Genomic DNA, 16871 nt, shown 5'->3' with positions numbered 1-16871 from the left:
AAAATATCATGTGAGGAATTTCACAGATACTTTGGACTATTTTAACAGTTTCTCAGAGAGTAAAAAGGACTACAGTAGTTGGAAGCACATATCATGAATTTTCAGTAGGCTCTGAAATTACAACAAAATTCAGATTATAAATTTCCTAATACTTATGACATCTACAAAAAACCCTAGCAAAATTAATAATTAAAACCCCCCAATCTTAAACCAAACCCAAAACCCAACTATCTCCCAACTCTTAGGCATAAATCATTATTGATTTCAAAATTATTTCAAAATGTGATAGATAGAAAGATAAGAATGTGAACGCTAGCAAACTTTTGAAACCTATATTCTAAATACATTCTAAAGAATATGTTTTTGCAGGTATTAAGAATACACTTGAATGTAAAATTTAGATTATGATGGTGACAAACAAAAAATAACATAACCATGTAAAATTTTTTAAAAAAATTCTTACCATGAAAAAAATTAAATGAACCAGGACCTATTTTTCTGATCCATCTAAATTTAACAATTCAACTATCTTTTTAGTTTTGGAAAACAGCTTGATCTTATTTTTAAAGGAATCTTTTCTGCTTATTAATGCATAGTGGTGAACAATGTGTGGTGTGAATATGGCTGAGATCTCTCAGAAAGGCTGTCACTCTAGCACTGACGTTTTCCACAGTGTTTCTGTCACTGTAGATTAAAAAAAATCAGCAAGTACAATTCATAAGACTTGAACACTGGTTAACTTTAGCCCTAAGTCAGATTTCACTGATATTTTAGCCTGTTAAATTTTAACTGATCATTTTGTAGCCCATTTTTCTGAAGGGCAAAATCAAGAGTCACAATTACAGTTTTCTTATGTGCTATTTAAGCAAACATAAACTAGGTTTTAATGTAGCCCAGTAAACAGCAGTTTTGTCATTACTTGTAAATACCCACAAGATTTGTACTGACCTGACAATGAGCATATCAGCATTATTTGGCTTTCTCTTGGCCTAAACTGGTTTTAGCATGCTTAAGCTGTAACAGTTATCTAGCAATTACCACCTAGCGGGTCAGTCTGTGAATACTATATATATATATATACATATACACACACATATATACATATACACACACATATATACATATACACACACATATATACATATATATATATATATAAAAAACCCCTAACAAGTCAAGGCACTCACTGTCTAAAAAACAACAGCCCTTTATGTTAAGTGAAGCTGAGGAAATTGTGCAACTTTCAAATTTTACTTAGCAACAAATAAAAGTAAATCAAGTAAAGATAAAAAGAAAAATATGCCTTGGTACAGTGCTGGAAATAGTCTTTTTAGTTCTTATCTCATTAGCAATGAGACCAATTTATTTTGTTAAGCTAAATCAGAGGGATGCAGCAAACTACTGTTATTGTATACAGTAAAGAAAAAAAATATTTTTTGAGGTATTAGCTAAGAATGAAAGAATTAAATTCACCATTCTTATCCCAGCAAAATATCTAGAGCATTTGAACCACCATAATTTAACAACATTATAATGAAGAATTGCCATATGATTTCACTCCACTTGTCAGACAGGTAATTTGCAGATTTGTTATTTGTTGTTTTTTCCTATGATACAAATATTAATAGCAGATAACATCTTGCTTTCCCCTATTGTCTGGAATTTTATCATGTGTATTATTCTGTGTTTTAAAATGAACAACAAAAATTTTCTGAAAAAGGTCATGAAACAGCTGCAGAATTTGTATCACTACAAGCAGCAGTAGATATTTGAGTTATGGAAGCAATAAAACACACAAAATGATGTTTTGTCATTCAGACAACAAAATACAGAAAATCTTGCAATGTTTATAACAATATGAAAATGCTTTCATAATGATAATTGTTTAAGTTCAAGAAATAGGATATAAAGTTTTAGAACATCAGATTGTGATGGTTGCCAGATTTAGCAAAAAATGCTATATCAATCAACTCAGTGTTTACTGTGATGAGATATTACAGGTATTCAGTGCAGGGAAATTTAAAGACACTTTATTTTTTTAAAAAGTGCATAAAGTTGTCATGGTTTGTGTTGAAGCAGCTTTCACAGGAAATGCTTTTCTATATCTAGTTGAGGTTAACTGAATGAGTGCAGTGCAGAAAAAACTTTTTTCTCTTGCTTAAATATATATATATCTAAATCTCTGTTCTGTTTAAACCCATCAGCTTCTTCTACCTATGGTTTTCCTACACAAATCTCTAAATAAAATAAGTTTTCTGCACTGAGCTCTTTTCCACCTCAGAGCTTGCAAACTGCTGTCTCTAAGAAAGGCTCTGTAAGAAAGTCTATAGATAAACCAACTCTATGTTACTGGTCCCATCAAGAATAGGTCATTATAGGGCCTGAGAAAAAGACTGGTCTGGAGCAAGGTGCAAGTATTCAGACTACGACCTGCTTTCTATGCATACAGTTCATATCTGAAAGGGAATAAACCAAATGTGAATACCATAAAGATTTATAAACAATATTTCTAGATGTTTATTGGGAAGAAATATTGTTCAAGCATCTGATCTGAAACAGAAACAGTGAAAGGAAATCAAGTTTTAAATTTTTACGAGGAAAGCAGTAGAAAAAATGAACTTCTGGAGAGGGGAAGGGAATTAAGCCATGAAAATAAAATAATTTGTTAATATGTTCAAATGTAAACATAAAATTACAAGATCCCATTACTTAATGTCAGAATAAAATACCAGCAATTCATACCATGGTCCAAAAATTAATTGCTGAGCTTGTGCCACGAGATAATGAAGTATGACTTTCCTTACTAGATGTGCGAGATGTAATAGACTTCAAACTGAGAAATCCTTATTCTTATTTCTGTGCAGTTATTCACAAGAATGTTTCCTATGGACCCAAGGGGTTAATATGAGAATCACAGTTCAGACCAAAGCAAAGAACTTTAAATTCTGTTACACCTTTAGAGTACTACAGAGAGGCACAATTTCCTTGAACCTTCTTTCAGGCAGATCCTTGGAACTATAGTTCTGCTATTTTTTTATCTACTAAGCTTTAGCTGATTCTAGAATAGCCATGGATCAAACAGTGGCAAAAATCACTTGCTTGATGTATATGAAAAAATGGGTGGAAACCATGTTAAAACAACCTAGAAGTGGGAAAACTGCTCATGAGTTTCCTCCATCGTATACTGTTGAAGACTCACATGTGCAGGAGCTGATCTTCACAGGGAATTTAAACCACTCCAATATCTCCTGAAAGGGCAACAAGTGAGGCATATGCCATAAAGAAGGTTTAGGAGTGTATTGATGACAACACAGGAGATTGAGAGTCAACAAGTGCAGGGAGTCAAGGCAAAAGGCCAGAATAAAACCCTCACAGGAGAACACACTTCGTTCAGGGTTCTGTTTTGAAGAATCCCATGCAGACAGTTCCGGAGAGAACAGTACAGAGACTTGATTGACTTTCAAGGATCACTCCCTCCAACCTCAATAATGGTTCATCCCAATGAACAGAAAAACAAGCAAAGGTACTAGTAGGCCTGCATGAATGATTTAGGATCTCCTGAGTAAACTCAAACATAAAATGGAATCATAAGAGAGATGAAATGAGGGTCAGGCCAACCAGTATAGAGACATTCCTCTGATCATGTAGGGATATCTCTAGGAAAGCAAAAGTCCATCTGGGGTTAAGACTGGCAATGAACATGAATGGAAATAAGAACTTCTACAGGTACATCAGCAGCAAAAGATAGATGACAGAATACAGGAGGGGCAGGTTGCATGATGACAAAGGACACCGAAGAGACCAATGTACTGAACACATTCTTCACTTTTGTCTTCACAGATAAGAGTTGCTTTCAAAAAACCTAGGCCCCTGAGATCAGAAGGAAAGTCTGGAGTAAGGAAGACTTATACTTTCTGCAGGAGGATCAGCTTAGGGAACATTTAAACAAATTGGCTATATGCAACTCCATGGGGGCCTGAAGGATTGTACACATGGGTGCTGAATAAACTGGCCAATGTCATTGTGAGGCCACTCTCGATCATCTTTGAGAGGTCATGGTGATCAGGAAGTGATTCCTGAGGACTGGAAGAATGAAAACTTCATCCCTATCTTCAAGAGGAAGGAAGGGTATTTGGGGATCTACAGACCAATAAGCCTCACCTTGATTTGTGGGAATGTGATGGAGCAAATCCTCCTGGACATGATTTTTAAATGTATTAAGGACAGGAGGATGTGTGAAAGTAGCAAGCACAAATTATAAAGGGGAAATAATGACTGATCAATGTGATAGACTTCTACAATGAGCGGACTGGCTTGGTGGATGAGTGGAGAGCAGTGGATGCTGATCTTAAACTTCACTAAGGTTATCAACACTGTCTTTCAGAAAATCCTTATAAACAAGCCGATGAAGAATGGGTAGAGGAGACCAGTCACATTTGATGCACCTAGTGGTTCAATACTGGAGCCAATCTTGTTCCACATTCTTATTAATAACCTTGATGATGGTACTGATTGCATCCTCAGCAAGTTTTAAGATGATACAGAACCATGAGGATTGGCTGATCCCCCAGAAGGTTGTGCTGCCATTCAGAGGTACCTTGACAGACTGGAGAAATGGGCTGATGGGAACCTTACAAAATTCTGCAAAGGGAAATGGAAGTTTCTCCTGCTGGGGAGGAATGATACCATGCACCAGTACACACTCAAGGCCAACTGGCAGGAAAAAAGTTTTTCAGAAAAGTCAGTGGAGCATTTCACAGACAGCAAATGGAAGAAAAGCCATCAATGTACTGTTTAGGTTAGGCTAACTCATGGTTTTCTCTTTGATTTTCCGCAACCACGGTAAAATAAATGTCAGTATTACTTCAGTATTTAGGTTTTGGAGGGTTTTTTATATTTGGGTAAAACATTTTTACAAAGTTAACTTTTTATAAATCAATGGTAAACTTCCTATATGAAAGTTGTTCAATTGTCTTGAAATATTTAAAATTTAGGCAGGATACAAGAGTACATCTTTCAATAAGCAATAGTTGAAAAAGTTCAGAAGACTTTTCTTTTACAAAACAGCAAAAGTATTTTTATCTGGGCATCATACTATACAGGAAACCACAGCTATCTCACTGTTATGAAATTATATACAAATTGCCCATATTTCTTTTGCCACTGGATCACTATTCAGAACTTTGGTACATTATATATTTATTTCTAACAATAATCTTAGTTATTTTCTCCTGAGCGGATTGACTCCACAGAACAAGATCCTGATAAGAATGAGCATGCAAAAAGCATGCACAAGAACAACAAAAATATGTGGAACTCTGGTATCAGAGGTGTTTGTGCATGTTCATGAATGACTTATTATAAACTCACATTCACATGGCCTTTCACAACTGATTTTAATTTAATTTCACTACTTTTTAATAGTAATAGTAAAAAACTGTCTTCTCTAGCCATGTTTAAGGTATTCAGTCAAGCTTCACTGCCAACAAGGCTTGGAGATGAACAGAATATCTTTTTAACTTTGTGAGGCAAGAGACCACCTGTAATGCTGTACAGTGCTAAGGAAGCAAATGATTGCTTGGAACAATATTTCTTTCATCTATATTGTACTGATATCAAAATTATTTCTGAAACCAGTCAGGGAAGACAATTAGTGAGATTCAATTGTGGAATAGGCCTGTAAACATGGGAAGAATATCCATTTACACCAGAGTTATAGTTCCTGACACGTCTTTCATCTAGTGCTTTTTCCCTTAGAAGATTCTCAGTTCTATTTTGTTGCAAATGATGCAACAGAAGAAGGTCTGAAATACCAGATCAATAAGTCCTGAAATACCAGGATCAATAAGTCCTTATGGTTCTCATGGCTGCAGTATAATATACTGTAAATATTGCCATGTTATAATGAATAACATGACATTATTTGTTGCAGTCTTTATAAATGACTTCTAATGGTTAATCTTCATCATACATCAATGACATTTTTGACTTCAAGGCAAACATTGGAAGTTATGCCTTTTAGCAGTCATGCGAGACAAACACTATTGTGTTCAGAACAATAAGACAATGTTAGCATGAATAAAAACTGAACACATTAAACCACTGACTATATAAACAAAAACTTTATACATGCAGATTCCTCAATATATGCTAAAAAGAAATTTATCTAACTCATGAAACAATCTAATTTTCTTTTAAACTCAGCAAGTCTAGGTTCTTCTAATAAATGCTAGACACCTTTTCTATTTATACTGAAAGCTATAAACATATTTGAATGTTGTTTCAGATAACGTTGTAAACCTTTTATCTACCCACTATGTTAGAAACCACATAATTATCTGTGAGTCCTTATTTCATTGTGATATCAAAGAGATATAATTATGTCCAACCACTAACATGCAAAGAACAGTATTTTCCGGGTAATGCTGAAGCTATTATGAATGTATCTATAATAAACAGGATAACTCCTTGCACTAAGATATGCCCATCATGAATCTAAGTCATTGCAGAATCTAGTAATTTCAGTGGTACATCCAAGAAGTGCAGGAATAGTGCCCAACATTCATGTTTTAGATTAAAATATCTTTCTTAATCTAACATTACTTCTTTGGATTCTTATTACAGACTTAACTCCCTGATGTATCATCCACTAACAGCTATTCTTGACTATTGTCTTATTTAAAGGATCATAATTAATTTTATTAAGTGACCTGTTCTGAACTATCCTTTTCACTCTTTTACCATATCCGCAACACTTTCACAGTATTTGAATACATGAAGACACAGATAAATATGTAAGTTGTGATCAAATCACCTTAGCTGGCTGTCAGGTATCCACTAAGCCACTATCACTCCCACTTGGCAGGACACAATGAGAAAATGGAATGAAAAAGCTTGTAGGTCAAGATAAGGACAGGGAGATCACTCACTAGTTTCTATCATGGGCAAAACAGACTTGGCCTGAGGAAGATCAATTTCATTTATTGCCTATTAATAACAGAGTAGGAAAGTGAGAAATAAGAATTAAACTAGCCCACCTTCTTCCTACCCATCTTCTTCCCATACTCAACTTTGTTCCTGACTCTGCTTCCTCCTCTCCCCCAAGCAGCACAGGGGGACAGGGAATGGGGGTTGAAGTCAGTTTGTAACACTCCCCCCCTGCTGCTCTTTCCTCCTCATGCTCTTTCCCTGCTCCAGGGTCCCTCCCATTGGAGACAGTCCTCCATGAACTTCTCCAGCATGGGTCCATCCCACAGGCTGTAGTACTTCAAGAACTGTTCCAGTATGAGTCCTTCCCATTGGGTAAAGTCCTTCAGGAGTAGATTTCTCCAACATGGGCCCCCCATGGGGTCACAGGTCCTGCCAGCACACCTGCTCCAGTGTGGGCTCCTCTCCATGGGCCACAGCTCCTGCCAGAAATCTGTTCCTGCATGGATTCTCCATGGGGGTCACAGTTTATTTCAGGGTACATCCACTTGCTCCAGTGTGGGGTCTTCCAAGGGCTGCAGGAGGATATCTGCTCCAGCATGGACCTCCATGGGCTGTAGGTGAACAACCTGCATCACCATGGTCTTCTCAACAGCCTGCAGGGGAATCCCTGCTCCTGGAGCACCTCCTCCCCCTCCTTTTCTGATGTTGGTGTCTGGTGGGGTTGTTTCTCTCATTCTCACTCCTCTCCTTCAGCTACTGTTATATAGCATTTTTTACCCTTTCTTAAATGTGTTATCACAGAGGTGCCACCAGCTTGCCTGGTGTGCTCAGCTGTGTCCTGTAGTGGGTCTGTTTTGGAGCCAGCACAAACTGGTTCTATCTGACATGGGGGCAGCTCCTGATCTCTTCCCACAGAAGTCACCTCTGCAACCCCCCACTACCAAAACCTTACCATGTAAACACAATACATAAGTACTAATCAAATCAAACTGAATCATGCATGCACGGAATCATTTTATGAACCAGCAGGAGTTCAACCTATGAATTCTGGTCCACTCCTGAATATTAAAGCTGAGTGTATGTTTCTCTGTTTTTATCAATCAGGGCCTGAAACAGTTTTTATGCTGTGTTAATATGCTATTTTGTAGTATTTACAGTTTCAGAAAAAAATCCTACATAAAATAACTTTAAAAAAACTTTATTTGAACTATTGCAGTCATGGCCTCTGACTAAAGAGGGTGCTTATTTTGTTTTCATTATAACTAGATTTTATACAATGGAGTAACTTGATCTCTCGAGCACTTTGAAAGGAAAATGAGCATAACAACTGCAGCTCCCCAGTACAAGAGATATATGCAACTGCCGGAAAGAGTCCAGAGAAGGGACACTAAGATGATTAAGGGACTGGAGCATCTCACATAAGGGAAGTCTGAGAGAGCCAGGCTTGCTTAGCCTAGAGAAGAGAAGGATCATAGGATCTTAGTGTGTACAAACACCTGAAGGGAAGATGTAAAGAAGGTGGAATCAAACTCTTTACAGTTGTAGCCAGTGATGGGACCAGAGGAAATGGGCACAAACACAGGAAGTTCTGTATGAACATCAGGAATGAGTTTTTCACTGTGAGGGTGAGTGAACACTAGCACTGGTTGCCCAGAGAAGTTGTGGAGTCGCCATCTTTCAAGATAGTCAAAGACCGCCCTGTCAGCTGCCTCTAGGTGGCCTTGCTTTATTGGGGAAGTTCAACTTGATGATCTCCAGAGGTCCATTCCAACCTCATTCTGTAACTCTGTGAAACACTGACAACCAGAGACAAAGCATTTGTTCGCTTCTTAATTTCCTGCACTCAGGTTTAAATTCAAAGATCCTTAAAAGCAGAAACTGGAGATTTGTAAGGAAAATAATACTGAGGAATAATGTTTTTGAATACTCCAGTGAAAAATACTTTTGGTCAAAACAAAGTTCTGAGGTTTTGAAGATAACACTGTTTGACCATGTTATGAATTGATGGGGAGGGAGGGAGGAGGAAAGCAGCATTAAGACACTAATACCTTTGCCACTCTTCAAGTCATTAATATCTTAAACCTGCAATCACCTGATATTTGCCAGTAGATACATACCAGTTTGTGAACTTAAGGTTTTTCTTGTACCATTGGTAGAATGTATAAAAATCTTATTTGACTTTGTTATGTAGACACAACCTTGCCGTGTCTACATAACAAGAAAGGAAACCATTTTGTGCAGAATATGACCAAAAGGTCTTAAATTCATTCTATACAACACCTCAGTGATGGTTTTCAAGCCATTTAGATAATTTGTTCAAAATGTAAGAGCTGCATTTAGTTTCCTCAAACACTGCTATTAAATTCCATCTACTGCCACATTTGACAGAACTTTCAGAAATTCTAGATGTGCACAGATTTCATCTTGCTCACTAAGATTGGATTAAAGAAATAAAAATATAAAGCTTCTTTGGGCCAGGTAAATGGATCTTAACTATTACTTTTGAACGTCTTGCCCACCTGTAGGTCAGAGACTGCATCATCTTTCAAGGACTTGACATTTTTGACAATCTATGAATTGGATAAGTTGGGTTAGCAGTCCTCTGAACAAGGAAAAAATTAAAAATTCTTCCTCCTCCCCAAAATACATCTACCATCTTCATTATGAATATTTTAAAGACTTAAATAAATATCATTTTTTCTTCTTCCAAAAGTGGAATATAAGCATGATTTCCACACAGGACTTTGTAATATTAGAGGGAAAAATGCACCAACATAGCTAAATAGCTTCTGAAATGTAATCAGAATTTCACTGAGTTCTCTGGTGTAAAGGGGTAGGCCTTCTAGGCCTCCCAGATCAATTAATGAAGTGTGATGCAGACAGCAACGTAAGACAGAAATTAGGAGGTAGAATATACACCTGTACCAGCAAACACAGATGTTGATAGTCCATTATAAAAGATTTCTGAGCTGTAAAGTTAATTTTTGTTTCATTACATCTAAACAAGTCCATTACATTCAGTTCAGATAAAATGATACACCTGGAGATAGAATATAGCCATTCCTGCCAGGTGCCTAACTCCTGAATTTAAAGACAACTGGTGTAATAACTTAGCTTTATTACTCTACTTTGACTCATCTGGCATTATCAGAACTCCCAGCACTTTTGGTTTAAATTGTAGGTATAAAGTATATGGGATTTTAATGCAGTGGTTCAGAAAATGAAATAAATTACACAAGTTTAGAACAGTCCTTCATTAAGTGAAAGTGATTTAATGAATTTTAGTGATTTCTCACATAGTCTAAGGCCAAACATGATATAAACATTCTCATGCATAAAACAGCTCTACTGATTATAACACAGTGAACCTCTGACATTGCTTCATATCATTGGGTAGTTGCTTCTGGGAATTCATTTAGAGAATCATATAAAAACCTGATAGCATGTACTTGGCATACAAACCCCAAAATACTCTTAGGGGAAACAACAGGTTTTAACATCTGTCCATACCCATCTAATATCAGCCATTTCTTAGAAATGTCTGCAATGCACCAAGTACAGCAGCTGGACTGTAGAAAAAAATCATATTAGTGAAAAATTTAATGGTCTACATGTGCTTGTTGTTTTGTTTTGTTTTTTTTTAAAGCAAAGCCAGAATTTTAAACTTACCTTATTAGTATTGATAGCTGTGATGACCCACACACATTGAGCATTGCTGTCATACTGGAATGGAAAATTGGGTGATGTGAAAGTTCCTCCAGGTCCTTGAAGACTGGATCCACAAGTCTTGACTGCAGAAAGAAAGTTAACCTTTTAATTCAAGCACAAAATAAATGTAGCAGATTAATAAATCACGTTCTAATGTGAAGAATTAAAATACCATTGACCAAAAATAGAAGCAATGCAAGATAATAGAATATTCATGTTTAGTTATTCTGACAAAGTAAAACAGACTTTCTCTTATGGCTAAGCTTATAATCTTAAAAAAGTTAAAAGCGTAACTACAGTAAGAGAAAGTGTTCTAAAAACACTTCAAGAAGTAACATGTCATCACCTTCACTAACGTCTTGAAAGACAAGAGTTTATATAGTAGAACACAAAGATCACTTATCACTGTGAATCTTTTGTGCATATGTATTGATGTATGGTATGCCAGTATTTTTTTGGCTTTAACTGCTGTCCAACCCATTGAACAAATGGTTGAAACACTGAAAACTGTAAAGGAAACTGGTAAAAGTTAAACTTACACAAAATAATATTATCTATTTTTAAACACTACAAAAGGCATTTATTTAAAAATCAAAGTCTGTCTGCATATTTACAGTAGCATATAAAATAAAAACAAACTAATATCCTTATTTACTGTAGGCTGCATCTCACATCACAGATAAAGAACATAAACCACACTCTTTCTGCTTGTGAATGACATTTTTAAGGCACTAAATTCACAGTCTGCTGAAGTCAATAAAAGTTTTATTGTTAGTTTCTTGATATTTAGATCTTTGCTGAATGCACTATTGGTTAACTTTTCCTGGATGAAGTTGTAAAACTGACAAGCAATCTCAGCTAAACCTTTTTTTCCAGTGATTATTATGACATCACAAATAAACTGCAGAAGCTAAAGAATTAATGTTTCCTCTGTATTCTGACAGACCATCTTTCTTAATTGAATAATAAAAATTTGCATTAAAAATATGTGAAATTACCATACATTTATATTGCACTTTCACAAAGTGTGCTTATTTGATCAATATCGAACACAGGAAATTCAGCTGCTGCTGAATGAAGACTTGTTCCTTCCCTCCCATTAGCCTTTAGAAAGAATGTCACTATTTCCACCCAAACAGCACCACTTTTACCCCTCAGAGAAGCAACTCTTGAAGAGTTTGTTCAAATCCACACCAGAAGCCTGAAAATAAGGAGAGAGGAGGGAGGTGATGGGAAGGCTGAAGTCACTGAGGTCATGAGTGAGACTAATGCTGAGAACAGCTTTTTGTCTTAGTTTTTAGTATGAAACTATACAACTCCTGCAGCTCATATCTGTGTGTGGGAAGAAAGCCAGGAGGACAAAACCAATGAGTGTTCTAGACACATTCTAAAACTTACATGTTCAGCTGTGAGTCTATCCTGTTGGTATAGTTGGGACATAAAGCACATCTCCTTTGAGTGTATGGTGTGGTAGAGTTATGAGTTGTGTTTGCTGCCTTTACTCAGAGTAGTCACATAATGGAGGTCTCTTAGGAAAGCCACGTCATTCTATAGTGACATGGTCCTCATGAAAGGTAAGTCTTTGACTCCTAATTTTTATTATTCATACTCATTTGAAATACTCGTAACAGATACTTGCTTTCAGTACCATAGTATGAAATCCAGAAGAAAAACCAAAACATTCACAAATTAAACCAGTCACTTGATTCTATAAAGTCTAGTTAAGAAGGAAAAAAGAAGTGATTAAAGTATGAATTTTCATTCATTTGTAAATATAAATATAAGAGGTTGCAAAGATGAAGCTATTAGCTATACTTATTTAAAGTTCAGGAAGGCTTCTGATACAGCAACATAACATACTGAAGTGCTATGGGTTAATATTGGAGTTAAAGGGAGAAAAATTTACACCTTTAAGGTTGAATGGCTATATATGACTGATCTCACTGCATCTGTTAAGTGACTGATGAACAAAGCATCCCTGCGTTTAGCCAATATCAGAATACTTTCTGTTCAGAAATAACTGTAGTGAAAGCAATGTTCTACTATAATATGATAATATAATAATCAAATATACTAGTGTTTTATGTTCAGGTGTATAATCCAGTTTCTCAGTAAAACACAATCGAAAATTCTTATGTGATTTCTTTGCCCTTCCTTCTGGAAAAACGTGTTAAAATGTTTTGAAGAACATCAACAAACTATCAATGACCCGCAGGAAATCGCAGAATCACAGAATCATCTAGGTTGGAAAAGACCTTGAAGATCATCTAGTCCAAATATTAACCTAACACTGACCAGTCTCAATTACACCATATACCTAAGCACTATGTCTACCCGACTCCTACTAGCATTTACCCACCATATATTAGATTTTCATTTTAGATTTTTTCACTAGATTTTACAGAGGCAAGAGCATTTCATGTGAGGCAAATTTCCCAACAGATTGGAGAAATTAATCTCTCTGAGAAATCCAGTCTCCTAATTCTGATTTTTAAAATCCTATCCTCTAAGTTATATCATGTGGCCTTATTTTTTTTAAATTATAATATTTTTCCTAAAAAAATTTTTCAGTTACCAACTTATTGCATCACTTGCATGTGTCACTGTATGCATACATATGGAGTGACAAATCTGTTTAAAACAGTCATATGTCCACCTCAGAACCAGAAATACTTTCTAACTTAGTAAAACCTTGTTCCAGTCTGGTGGCAGAAGTCATTAAAGTTAATTGGACACATTTCTAAAGTTTTTCAACCACATATGTATAGAAGATGTATTCTCATTGACTCATGGGTTTTTACTGTGACACCTATGTCTTTACAGAAGTATTACAAACCCATTTAAAATACATTTTATACATTCCCATTTAAAATAAATTCTTCAAGTGATGGTAAAATACCAGAATGATTCAGTCTTTGAATTTAGGACATCATTTATATGTTTCATCTCTGAGGTGTTACATAAATGTATGTTTGCCTAACATTGCACTGAGATATGGCATTTATGTCAATATGCAGGAAGCAGCCAATACAGATTTTTTACAGATCGTTTTCTCCAGTCTTGTTTAAGTTAGTCACTCAATGTACAAACCACAAACTGTCAGTAATGAGGTTTTGGAGAGCATTTCTTTAAATAAATTCAAAATACAGAGGTTTTGAGGAGTCTTCCCAATTTTTCTTTATAAGTATCTATTATATCTATTCACAATTACTTATTTCAATTAAAAAAGGGAATGTTTTTCATCTTGCACCCCATTAGTTAAGATACTGGATGATAATTAAGCTATGTGAATGTAGTGCTTTCTTCAAAGTTCTTTTGCAGTATAATGTAGTAGATTTCTTTACCATCAGAAATCTGCAATGCATAACAGTAGGAATATTAAAAGGACAGTCACATCTGTGTTTAAAATCTTGAAGACAGCAATTTTTGTTGAGTTAATTTTAAATAAAACTATCTTCTTATGCTTGAAGAGTTCAATTTCTCTGCCAGTATAAACAGTAGTATGTTTAGCTTGCTAACGGTGTTTCAGTTAGTTCTGCATTAATAGCACTTTCACGTAGTATGCACTACAGTTTCAATTATCAGCATGACACTAAACAAACTTATAATGAATAATCAGGAAGAACAGGCTTTTATCACTTAAGATTTAAACATACGCTTTATTCTTCACTCTCTGTTTAGGAAAAGTACGACTCTTCTGTATTGCATCTTATTTAATTTTGATATTGTTTCTGAAAGAATGTAGGACTGCATGTCCTAATGTTTCTTTCATGTGAACTATACCTATGATTTTAATGTGAAAGCAGAAGAAATGATAAAGAAAAAAAAATGCTTAAGGGGGGATGACATGATTTGTGAAGAGGCCAAAATTGTCTAAGCAACTTGTCATGGCCAATAATGTGAAAATCAATCATGTTGAAAACTTAGTATAGAATTATTTAATTTGTAACCCTTGCTAACAGACACAAAATGCAATCAATACTGTCTTGGCACTTGATCAGGCTTGGAGGGAGATGGTAAAGCCTTGGTGGGAAATGGTAAAGACTTGGTGTTCTAACTGGCAGGAAAAGAAAATATCTTATTTTTTCTGTGAATCTTTACTAAGATCCCTATGTTAACCACCTCTTGGGAATGGTAAAAGGATCAGTTAATATCAGATTATTTATCAATCTTTCAGTTCCTTTGTAATTCTTCTGCCAAATAACCCATTTTACAGGATTGTAATCAAAACAATATATGGGCCCATAACAGAATTTTTTCCCTTTTAGGAAATGGCAAAATATTGTCTTTCAGTCTCTCTTCATCCTTTGTCACAAGTTTTTATCACATTACTTTGGAGAATTAATAAATGCAAATTAGTAGGGTAAAATAAAAATACCTTTAAGTGGTGTTAGTGAACTGGGGAATCATGGAATCATGAGATGAAGGGATGGGATGCAGCATCTCTGAAATCAAATGTCTGTCACTTCTAGAATATAAGGCAATACATCCCTCCATTAGATCTAATGAGTCTTTGTTTAAAGAGATTTATTTTCTTCTCTCTGGATGTTAAATTTTAAAAAGTTAAAAATCTTCACAAATAATCTAACACACAAAAATGAAATTATTCTACATCTATAAGTCTTCAAAAGATTTTTCTTAAACATCTTAATATGATTCATTGATAATTACCTGTGCTTGGGAAGATGGAGTCATTCTGCATATGCAAAAGTGAATTAATACTGAGTAAATGCTGAATTAATGCTAAAAGTATATTGAACTCATTAAAATGACAATAGCAGCTGCTTATCTTCTATCAGTAAACACCACTGAATTGCCTAAGAACAACAACATAATTGGTGACCATATGATAATGTGATGAATATCTAATACCAAGCTATACAAGGAATAATCTCCCTAAGAAAGTGAACAAATTTCACACCATAAAAGTTTTACAACAATAGATTTTCACTCTTTTTTACACAACTAATAGTAAACACCACTACATTTTTCCTCCAGCTTTGAAAGCACTTAGGATAGCCTGTAACATTAATATAAAATTTGCTGTCCACTATTGGGACCTTGCATATGCCTTCTTTTTACACTCCTAGGCAGTCAGCTGACTTTGCTTTAAAGGCAGCTCTGATGTGGTGCAGCTGTAAACTTGGTGCTGGAAACTGTGTATGTGACAAAGAGCTGTGGTAAGCCCTCTTAGTCCTCAACTCCACTCAGGAGCTGTATTTGACAGCTCAGGCACGTGATCATTCTCTGAGATACTTTGTAGTCTGCCAATGCATGTAGCCTGAGAAACAAGCAAGACCAGAACACTATGCTTAGTCAAAGAATCACGATCTCATTGGAATTACAGAAATGTCAGCTCACATGACTGGAGTACTGTAATGGATGGTTACAAGCTACCCAGGAAAAGCAAAAAGGGTAAAAGAGGGGTGGCTGGCTTCTGTGTTAAAGAGAGGGTTGAGTGCATGGAGCTTATCAGTGACAAGAGGTCAGTTCTCTAGAGAGCCTATGTTTCAAAATTGTTGAGATCTCCAATCGGAGGAGATCTCATGGTAAGGGTTTGCTACAGACCTGTAAGGAACTGAAAGAAGTAATGTCTCAAACATTCATCAACACAGATAACTTCAAGAACAATCTGTGGCCTTTGTGATTAGTCTAGAGAATGTCACCCAAGGAAGCAGGAGGGTATTGAAGGATGCACCCCCACACTCCCTTGCAGTGTACTGATGAACTCTTTAGATAAACCTCAGAGGGGGGAAATGTGGACTGAGTGAAAACAAATATCAAGTACAAGGACTGCTAATCATTGGCTCCATTGTGTAAGCCTGAAAAGGTGACAAGGCCTGAGGTGAGCATTTCTGCCCCAGAAGCTGGATGACTGCTCAAGAAGCAGGAAGACAGCAAAAATCTATGAGAACAGAGGAAAAAACAAAGGTGGGAAGGGCAAGTACAACCACTGACTCAACTGGACAAGGGGTGGTGCACCCCGTTCTCCCTAAGTGTATGTGCAGAACACATGCTCCCCCTTTTTCCCTGTCTTTCACAGAAATGAGTTTGTGGAATACCTGACCCTCCTCGTCTATATGTTAATCAGCCAATAAGATGAACTTAAAAGGTGACAGAAAACTTTGCTGTGTGTGCATCCACCACCCAAGATTACTGGACCTGAGACAATGCTTGATCCAGGGGTGGTGAACAGATTTCTTTGATTCTCTTTCCTTTCTATTTTCTTTCTT

General features: G+C 35.9%; 1 protein-coding gene across 3 annotated transcripts in view; it reads right to left on the bottom strand.

The window, feature by feature from the left end:
- The window catches only part of CSMD3 (CUB and Sushi multiple domains 3), a 732271-nt gene that overhangs the window by 398639 nt on the left and 316761 nt on the right, over positions 1-16871 (bottom strand). For all 3 annotated transcript variants that reach the window (XM_074897604.1, XM_074897605.1, XM_074897607.1), the window contains one exon: positions 10600-10721. In XM_074897604.1, coding sequence (XP_074753705.1) covers positions 10600-10721 — 122 coding nt within the window. The remainder of the gene's footprint in view (positions 1-10599; positions 10722-16871) is intronic.

This window comes from Athene noctua, chromosome 2, assembly GCF_965140245.1.
Source record: "Athene noctua chromosome 2, bAthNoc1.hap1.1, whole genome shotgun sequence".
NCBI lineage: Eukaryota > Metazoa > Chordata > Aves > Strigiformes > Strigidae > Athene > Athene noctua.
This window is presented reverse-complemented; position numbering and strand designations above follow the sequence as displayed.